The 10,396-nt window shown below is 35.6% G+C and overlaps 1 protein-coding gene across 1 annotated transcript in view; it reads left to right on the top strand.

Annotated features, from left to right (window-relative positions):
- Window positions 1-1,095: 1,095 nt before the first annotated feature.
- USPL1 (ubiquitin specific peptidase like 1) overlaps window positions 1,096-10,396 on the top strand; it is a 10,941-nt gene continuing 1,640 nt past the window's right edge. The window contains exons 1-8 of the mRNA XM_010284060.1: window positions 1,096-1,263; window positions 1,817-1,945; window positions 3,106-3,763; window positions 5,941-6,027; window positions 6,441-6,570; window positions 7,837-7,962; window positions 8,630-8,790; window positions 9,950-10,389. Coding sequence (XP_010282362.1) covers window positions 1,165-1,263; window positions 1,817-1,945; window positions 3,106-3,763; window positions 5,941-6,027; window positions 6,441-6,570; window positions 7,837-7,962; window positions 8,630-8,790; window positions 9,950-10,389 — 1,830 coding nt within the window. The 5' untranslated portion in view covers window positions 1,096-1,164. The remainder of the gene's footprint in view (window positions 1,264-1,816; window positions 1,946-3,105; window positions 3,764-5,940; window positions 6,028-6,440; window positions 6,571-7,836; window positions 7,963-8,629; window positions 8,791-9,949; window positions 10,390-10,396) is intronic.

The following is a 10,396-nucleotide window of genomic DNA, read 5'->3' as shown; positions in this document are numbered from 1 at the left end:
AATGCCTCGGGAAATTTTCTTTTTTTGAAACGAACTATAATCTGAGTTAGTGCTGTAGTGCAGGAGAGGGTTGAGAGGATGTTATTAAGTGGAAGTAATGAAAAGGGAACAGTCGTGGCTTAAGGAAAGATACTACATTGCTGACTTTGCAATTCAGCTTACCTGAACTTCCTCTTGCATCTTAAACAGATATGTATTTATCCTAGTCAGTTCCATTTGAAGTCAGCAGGAGCAGAATTGAGTCCCTGTAATTCTAAATGTCTTGTAATTTCTGGCTGATTCAAGGTGTAGTTAGCCTCAGTACATGGACTTAAGGAGCTGCCTTCTGATGTGTAGCTGGTTCCTACTAAAATTGTCCTCCACAAATGTGTCTGTGTGTATGTGTGATGTGTGAGAAGGGCCAAATTTGGCCCTGGATTTGAGAAATCATTTGAAATGGAATATTCAATGACACTTGTAAAATATGCAGTAGAGTTATATAGCAATGATTTTGTGGACGAGTTCTGGTTTGCTAGGAAGTCTGTAACATTATTAAAATAACATTAGGAGAAGTTTCCAAAAAGTGGCAGTAACAGCCCTTTGGTAGTTAAAAATAGTAAGATTTGCAGGATAAACTTTTAATAGTTTATTATGCACTAAATTGCCTTTTTTAAAAAATGGAAAAGTGGGGTTTTTTTGGTTGATTGTTTTTCTAATGTTCCTTAGCAGCCATCTATAATGGTATGGGTTTTTATTGTAGCCATTTTTAAAGAAGTTTGTTCTTTCTGAGGGTTAGATGTAGTACGCTGAGATGCCCAGGCAAGACATCTACATTTCTGCAAAGTACATTGCACTTGGAAAATATCTGAGAACTTGCAGAGTGCAAAGAATAGATAAACTTGCAAATTCAGGGCCTAAAACTGTTAAATCTATTATGTGACTTAATGTAAGGTTTTGAGTTCATAATCTGCACTAGAAAATAAGTATTTTCAGTTAAGAAAATACTCTTCTGAATTCATTCTCACAGAAAATACAGGCTGCATTATTGTTGGTATTTTTTTCCACCAAATTTAATGTAATTTTTCTATAATTGTTTTATTCACTTCTTATTTTTCAGGAGTCTTTGAAAAATCCTTAGTGGTCATGAAATTGTTACAAGTGACATAAATTAGCCAGTGGCTCAGAATGATGGATACCCAGAAGACTACAAATGGTTTGCAAGTGATTGGAGAAGGGACTGGTATAGGGAAATCGACACTCCACATGGTGGGGTATTTGGGAAAAGTCAGTTGAAACTTGTTTTACATGTGTGCAAAGTTCATATATTTCTCTGCTTTGAGAGATTTTTAATTGGTTTTAATTTTACCAAAAAAATTCTCAAAATTATTTTCCACGGAAATCTATAACAATGGCGAAAGATTATTCTCAGTAAATATGTGCCTATGATTTTTTTACTGGCACTATTTTTACAACTGTGTGCATTCCTATGAAAATTGATTTGTCTTTTAAAGATCTGAGCTTATGTTCCATGATAATAAGTGTCCTGTGGTTTAGTTCAAGTAGAATGAAATGTTGCATAATTGTGTTGTTAAAGATACCTTATTAAATATTTGAATATTTAAATAAAATGATAAATTTATTTAGAACACTCTAACATACAAATATGTATCTTATAAATATTTTTTAAAAACCCCAATCTAGTTTCCTTTGTTATATTGTATTGGGTATTATGTTTAGAAGTTGCACATTGGTTTTCAATCTCGGTATGTATGTATGTCTTACCTTGGGATAATGTATGAAATACATAATCTGATCCTGCTTTTTCTTTTTTTTTTAGAACTGTAATCCTGTGGAAACAACTGCACATGAGTATTGTCCAGTCTGCAAGGAGAAGGGCCACATCCAAGCTTTACGGACTTATCGCATTAATTTTCAAGAGTCCATTTTTCTTTGTGAAAATCCTCAGGTATTCCACTAATTAAGAGTTTTGCTTGGTTGTGCAGAGGCCTTTACCTTCAGCAGTTATACCTCTTTAAGTTCGAGATTTTGTGGGTGGTAAGCAGACTGTAGGACTGAAATAGGACACTTTTGAGTCCATATGCTGGATGAAGTTTGCCTGTATATAGACAAAAATAACTAACCTGTGTAGATGCAGTGTTTAGGCATAGCTAGCTACCCTAAAGAACTAAAAAGAGCAGATTAAAATGAATAACGGAGAGTTTCGCTTACATAACCAGGGAACATAAGTGGTATTAAATATTTGTATGAATCAGAATACAAGGTGAAAATTTGATGAACCATGTAACTAATACACCACTCTTGCAGATGTGAGTCTCCAATTTTCCCTTCTGTAAGTCTGGGTAATGCAAATAGGTTTGTAATTATAATTACAATGGTTTTGTTGGGGTTTTTTTCCCCTTTTAAGTTTAACCTTAGATGGATTTCTGTGCTGCTTCATGTTTGAGTCATGATTTTGCTGCCTCTCCCTTCTCAGCTGCTCTGTGTATGTGGGGAGGGTATAGCAATCCCATATGGACTCGTACCCTTAAATTAGTAGATAGAGAGTAAACTAGATATAGGTCTCTGAGTTGCTTTTCCCATCCCTCCCCACTTTTAAATAATTATAGTATGATTCTGGAGATTTGTAATAGTGGATTTGAATATATTCTGATTGCAGAATAACGATATATGTAAGACCCTATCAACACCTGGTCTACTGCTTCAGGTCGGCCTGAAAGGTACCCTGCCAGTTTTGGCACCAGTAGTCTCACAGGCACGAGGTGATGATGCCAAATCTATACCCTAAAGGAATGGATTTAGCAGAATAAGAGAAGAGGACTCTCCTTAGTAAAATTAGGTTGTTTTCAGGAGTTGGAAACATTTACTGCAAACGTAGTGATGATTATCACTATTGATATATTTACTTCACGGTTGCTTATAAGACAGTGGTTGGATAAAACTCCCTTCCTGCCATACACATGTTGAATTTATGTATTGATTTCATTAAAATATCACTGTACATAAGTCCTACATACTATTTTAAGGGTATGGTTTATACTTTTTTTAGCTCTTGTTCACCTGAAATTGCTTTGTAGACTTCACTGTAACTTTCTTTCTTTCCCTTAGTGTATCTACCCACTTGGTTATAAACCATTAAACAGCATAATTACTTCTGCTGATTCAGAAAATCATCAAGTTCCATCTACTCATAAGAAAAGGAAATTGTGTGATATCAGTGACTTTTCTCCTGTTAAATCACATCCAAAAAAACCAAGAACTAATAATGTGGTAAATGATAAGCACACTGTTAATACAGACCCTGTGGTCAAATGCTATCAGAATAGCTTATGTATTCCCAAGTCAAGCCTACACAATGTGTTACAAAATGATCAGCAAAAACCCAGTAACAATGTGGAGTCCTGCATGCAGAAGGTGGATTTTGAAACAACCACCAACATCAACAACCATCAAGAAAGTCCTCCTAAGACTTCTAGTCTCAGAATGCAACTCTTGCCAAATTCTGAACTTTGCTCAACAACATCTGAAATTTTGCTCGAAGATGATAAAGGTTCCGCTAATAACACAGATTTATGTCTTCAGTGGAGAAACATGCATAATCTTTGTTGGTTAGATTGTATTTTGTCAGCACTGGTACACTTAGAAACATTAAAATTTGCTCTGGCAGAAGAATATAATGATGGAAAATGTTTACTCCAGAAACTCTTAACAAAATATAATCAAGCAACTGTGCTTCTGAATACCTGTAAAAGGAGTAAAGTAAAAGGTGAGTAAATTTAGCTGCGGTTTCTTCGTATTCAGACTGACCTGAGCTGCTACAAATATGTGGAATTTAGTACAGTGCACTTAAATATGCCTCTGTTCTATTTCAAGATCACAAAAGAATGAGTTACAGCTCATTACCATGAATTTGCAGAGTAGTGTGCTTTATCTAGCAGAATCCTGGTAATCTCTGAAACTGTTTTTCTTGGGGCAAATGTGCATACCTTGAAAGCATCAAACATGAAGCATCTTTTAATTTTTTTGTCATATCCCAAATAGAGAATTTGTGAATTGTTTATATAATTGAGTTTTACTTTGTTTACTCCTCCTCTGTTGGCTAACATTAGGATGGTGTTCTAATCTTAATCTTCAAAATAAGTTCTGTTGTGTATAAATGGGCAGTTGTCTTGTCATACCAAAAATAGTAAAGCTGCTCTTCTGGCTGTAGCTGCACACCGTGAAGGAATGCTTCCCCTGAGGTCTGCAGGCTGTGCTATGGATGGTAGTGCTTCCTCACCTGTTTCAGTCAAAATTAGTCAAACACATTAACCTGGTTCATATTGCCTGGAAAGGGTTAGTGAGTACTCATATGTGCAGCTGAAGAGATTCGAGGACTGTAACCTCAAAGCACAGGGGCAGTGATGGGCAGTTGAGGGTAACCTTCCAGGCAGCACAGCTGGAGTCAAAGGAGGATGTGACACTGTAATGTACTAGTATGGCCTTTGACCATTTTCTGTACTGTGGATTCAGTTTAAGACACTTAAACTAAGATCTGTTTTTCTTAGTCATCTTGAACTGACCAGTTGGTGCCACAAGTCTGAATTTCTAAGAGATCATCTCTTAGGGAATTAATACAGACATCTGGTTAGCCAGTACCTTTCAAGATTTTTTTTTTCAATAGAGATTACAGAAAAAGTGGGTGTTTGAATATATAGACTATAGTCCCAGAACAGCATTATGTGATGTGAAGAATATCATATCTTTCCTGGGAAAAAATAATAGGTATATCAAAAATGGTTCAGTCCACCTTGCGGCAGAGAAAACATGCTATTTGACAGAGCATGGAAAAAAAATCCAAAAATATTCTGAAGTAGTTTGTATACTCTGCTTGCCAGAAAGTCAGGCTGCTTGATTTTAGGTTTTCAGCTATTACCTACAAACCCTCTACCATCACAGAACCCGTCTGAGAGATGTTTCTTTCCCCTCTGTTGTGCTGTGTTTGCAAAGGAGCTCTGATGTGCAGGAGTCCTTAAACGGGGGTGTTAGGTGTTGGAATATAGTGTTGTTTGAAGTAACTTAAACCTTTTCATTTCCAGGAGTTGCTGCAAAACAAATTAGTTTATTTGGACAACAGTGGAGAGGGGATTGGGTGAAGAGTGTTGTAGAGAGTAGGTGTAGTATTTATTCTGCCTTTCTTTGTAATTTTTCAACATCTTTTACATACGGTTGTTTTTAAAACAATCAAAAGCACTAGAGCTGCAAGAAACTTCTTTTTACTTTTTGTATATACATAGGTTTTATAGGTAAGAAAGAGTTTCCACAGCTATTTTAAATCCTTCCTTTTATTTGTGCCGGTTACGATCACAATTGTGTAGTAGAAGTCATGTTCTTGCTTGTGCTTAAAGAATGTGTTTGTGTATGAACAGGGCAACTTGTAAATTTAAAATACATAGTAAAGTATATAGTGTACACTATTTTAAAAAATAATGCTACTATTTTAAAGGATGACTTAAGAAATTATTATTATCTGGAACAATGCATTTAAATTTTTTATTACTAATTGCATGACATCACTACAAAGCATGTAAGCAAATTTTTGCACTTTTGATCTTAATGTTTAGGTTTTAAAATCTACTCTTAATCTCTGAATCTCCAGTGTTTGTAATGTCTGGTTAAATGTCATTACGACCTAGCTATTGGTATAGGCTCTTAGCCATAATTTAAGTCAGGTCGAGTAATTTCTGATTAGCGGACTGCAGTAAAATGTGTATAACTTCTAATTTTCAAATCAGTTAGCTCCAAACATTGGCTATTTTACCAACATCTTTAGGCAATAGGTCATTACGAAAGGCATCAGTTTGCAGAGAATGAGTGCATGTTAGGGGTACATATGTGTGTGAAAGGATGGGGGTGTTAAACATAAATACATGAAAAGATATGATTGTTTTTTTTTTTCTTTAGATGTTCTTCCAAAAGCAGAAGCACATCTCAATGAAATCAGAAACAGAATTTTTACACAGCTTCAGCCTCATCTTAAGTGTGAATTAGGTAAGTAATTAGTGCAGCATCTCAGTATTTACTTTCAGGAAACTCAACATGTAAAGCCTCGTAGTAGATCAGTACATAAAAAATACGTATGTGCATATGCATCCAAGACAGCTTGCAACTACTTTTTTTTTTTTTTTTGTGACATACACATACTTTATAGTGTGATCAGCTGTTTTGTTCCTTGACTTATTTGGATTTTTTGGAGAGCGTATTCTCATCTCATCAACAGTAACTCTGCTGTTGATAACAACCTGATAACCTGGTTCAATCTGTTTGCTGTGAGGATTAGAAATACAGCCCTGAAGGGATAACTGGAATTAAAATTGTAGCAATAAGCTTATCTTCTTCCTTTTTGAAGTACTGAAAGTTTATTTCAAATATTCAGTGACTTTTTTTCTGCCCCATCTTTGAAGGTAAGAAGGAGAGTCCAGTGTTTGCACTCCCTCTACTCTTACAACTGGATCAACAAGCTGAGAAGCTGTTCTTGCATTCATTTTCATGGAAGTTTGAATGTGTGTGTTGTGGCTACAAATACCAAGACCGGTGAGATTTTTATTTAAGTAGCTTCTATATAACTGTCTACCTTACCTTTTTAAATCTGCATGTAATAGTTGATTTCTTCAGATCTCCAAGTTCTGTACAGTTTAGGCTTGTTGGTGAAGTCTTACACGATCCACTTTTTTAGGCCAGTGTTTGCAAGTAGTTTACTGCTATGTCATGTCTTAGGAAACCGTGTTAACACTTAGAAATAAATAATAGATAACTGTGTGAGTCCCTGGCCATGCTCACTCTGATATTTTGCTGAAAGTATACAAATTGTTGTGGTTCTAAGGAATATATGCCTAGTACACTTTCGCTGTTGAAGAATATCTGTAGTATTCATTTGGATTGACAAAGAAACAGAGGTTCTCTCCCATAATTTATCCATTTTAAAATTGCACCACAAGGAAGTAATTTCTTGAGAATTGATTTAGTTCTGTGTAGCTGCAGGTGCAAGCTAGTCATTTAGGCTCCTTTTAGTGTCAGCAGAAAAAGAGACACACCTTCAGAAGACAGCTCATTTTAATTGAAAAGTACCTGTTTCTCTCCACTATCTTAGGTTTATACAATAAAATTCTAGATCTGTAAGTGAGATGAGATTAATGCTATGTTACACTGCCAGCTAATGTGTAGTCCTGGTTAATAGGATGTGTTCAAGAGCCTTTATTACATACTGTTTTAAACTTAAAAAAAACAAACAAACAAACAATCTAGGTTAGGTTGAATATAAAAGAAGTCCTTTCTGTGGCTAGTGAATGAATGTACTATGTTATTTCACTTTAATATCCCGTACATTGTATTTTCATACAATATAACCTCTGTGTAATCTCAGCTCTGAATGTACTGTTTTTTGAAAACAAGACCTTGTATAACACATATTCTGAGGTAATTTGTTATCGCTTCCTTCTCTCCTTGAGATTCTGTATTAGTTAGTAAATTATGTGGCTCCTGGTACAAGCTCTGTCTTATGTTGGAAAGGAAACAGACATAACATGCTACAGGAGAAAGAGCAAATAATGTGAGATTGAAGGCCACAGAGCTGCTGAGAACAAATGGTGACTGATACTGTTTGGCAGAACCAAATTCAGTGCTGATGTGATGCGATGCAGTCACAGTGGAATTCATACAAATGGCATGAATATGAATAGAATTTGTCTTTGTCTTAACATTTTTATAACTTTTTTCTCCTAGTAAAGTATGTATATTCTTTGTTTTCTAATCAGCAACTCAACTTACTCTCTGTTTTTTTGTGCGTGTGTGTGTGCCCAGATTTAGGAAAATGCTAACGACATTCACAAATATAATCCCTGATTGGCATCCACTTAATGCTATTCATGTTGGACCATGTAATAACTGTAGTGATAGATCTCAAAGACGACAGATGATTTTGGAAAAGTAAGTTTGAAAATGTGAACTTAAAAATAGAATACATAAAATTCTGAGACTTCATTTATTGAATGTATCACTTTCAAAACCAAACTATTATCTTGAGTTTACTGAGATTCTAAACTTTAAACTCTGACAAATACTGACTTTTAAAGATTTTAGATCATTCTTAAATGCTGAGGTGGTGAATAGTGTTTAGTAAGTATGAAACATAGAGCAGTGCTTAACATGCTGACCAGCACATGTGTTTGAACCAGGTCGTGAATACTTACTACCAAGTAATAAATACAGACAACTGATATCCAGTGTCAGCCTTTCCACAACCCCTGCCATTGGTGGGTAAAATTGTTGTCTGATCATCTGTTTATTAGTTTGACTTGGGATCAGTGTGCTTTCCTACTGTGGTTATGGCACGGTTGTCTCCTGTTTTTTTCACCTTTTCCCCACTGCCAAAATCCCTTAGGTGCTCTTGTCTTTTTCCCCTAATCTATAACAAAATGGAATAGCCAGTTGGGGTAATCTTATCCTTTGACTGCCGTGCAATCTGAAGAGTCCTTGTGGAAGTAGAATAGTTGAGGGCAGAACTACATACTCTTTGCGATGCCTTACTTTTTCATTAGTAGCTTTTGCCAGTATTTTGTTGTAATAAACTGGTTCTTTATTGTTTCTTTATTAGAGTGCCCTCAATATTAATGTTACATTTCGTAGAAGGCTTGCCACATAACAACCTGAAGAACTATTCATTTCGGTTTGAAGACGACACCTACCAAATAACAGCCATTGTTCAGTATCAAGCAGATAAGAAGCACTTCATAACCTGGTCTTCGAATCCTGATGGTAAGAACCATAAATTCTATTAGAATACTTCATGAGTATACATCAAATACTGTTTTATGGGTTACTGCAATAGTTTCAATAGTCCATACAGAATAACAAGGATTTCTTTTGTCTGTATTCTAAGCTTCATAGTAAAATTTTGTGTATAATTGTGGGAACTTTGTCACTCAGGATGAAGGTTTCAGTTTGGTTTAACTGATTTGTTCAACATTGTTCTGTCCTACACTGTATTCACTGGCAAAAGTTATTTGGGTAGAGTTGTTTCCTTTCATAACTTTGTAAAAGTTAAAAAAATACAGTCTGAGCTTGGCTGTGGGACAAACGGTATTGATTATTTTGAAGCTAGTTATTAATCCGTGCTTGGCTGGAAGCAAGAGAACCTGTGGAACTACCAGCATTAATGAAGTTTCTTTTCGTTTCTGAACTTTACTGCACCTGAGGCACAAATCCATGTTAGAAACGTTACTAATGGTACCATTGACAGGAACTACATAATCAGAGAAGGTGAAAAGTTGATATTTTGATTCTCATGCTTCTGTAGAGAGAATGGAGTGCAGTCTTATCAGGTGTTCTGACAACATGAAAATTGTTTAAAACATACTGCCAGAGTTTAAGAAGAAATAGGAAGAGGAAGCATCTGGGAAGTGCCTAGTCAGGAACATCCTATACATCATATATATCTATTTTTAAATTCTTAAAGCTGTAAAATATTTGCTCATGATCTATGAACAATTTGCAGATGATGAGGCAGATTATTAAAATGAGCAGTTTCTCTTAAACCCCTGTGCCTCCGACCCAAGCAATGTAAAGATCCACAGAGAAACCTTAATTTGAGAAGTGGTTCTTCCCTCACATCTGTACAGGTATTTTCAGACAAGATGTCAGCATCATTAGCTCAGAAAAAAAAACACCTTAGCTTTGTTTTTTGGTTGACCTACTCTGATCTGTAATAATATTGCTGCAAATTCTGCTTGTGTGTGATATTTTACAGTGGTAATCTCACAGTTTTCTCTGATATAAAAAAGAATGGAGGAAAAATCCCTTTATTTCTGCTTGTCAGGGGAGTGGGTTAATAAAAATATTTGACAAGTGTCTGAGGATAGTGACTTCAATTCTAAAAGTCTCTCAGTCTCTACACTGATTACTATTTATTTTTTAGGAACTTGGCTTGAATGTGATGACTTAAAGGGCCCATACTGCAAGAGACATAAAAGATTTGAAGTTCCTCCTTCAGAGATTCATATTGTTATCTGGGAAAAGAAAACATCCCATGTGCCAGAAGAGTTGAATTCACAGATCCAGGGTAAAAATATTGAAGATTTCCCTCTTAATAACATACAGTCAAATTCCACAGTGTTGCATTGTGGTTTTGATAAGACTGTAGACAAAATACCTGGAGAACATCACAAAGAGGATTCTGTGAGAACTCCAGATAAGAAACAGAAGCGGGTAGCTGAGGATGAAAGTATTGTTCATCATGGTTTAGAAAATCCGTCACATGATGATTTTGTAACACTGATGCTTGAAGAAATTCAAGTTGATTCAGAAGGTAAACCATTGCTGAACGGACAGATGGTGGGAAATAACCTTGTTGTTGAAGTGGGCA

This window comes from Phaethon lepturus, unplaced genomic scaffold (assembly GCF_000687285.1).
Source record: "Phaethon lepturus isolate BGI_N335 unplaced genomic scaffold, ASM68728v1 scaffold13943, whole genome shotgun sequence".
Classification (NCBI taxonomy): Eukaryota; Metazoa; Chordata; class Aves; order Phaethontiformes; family Phaethontidae; genus Phaethon; species Phaethon lepturus.
This window is presented reverse-complemented; position numbering and strand designations above follow the sequence as displayed.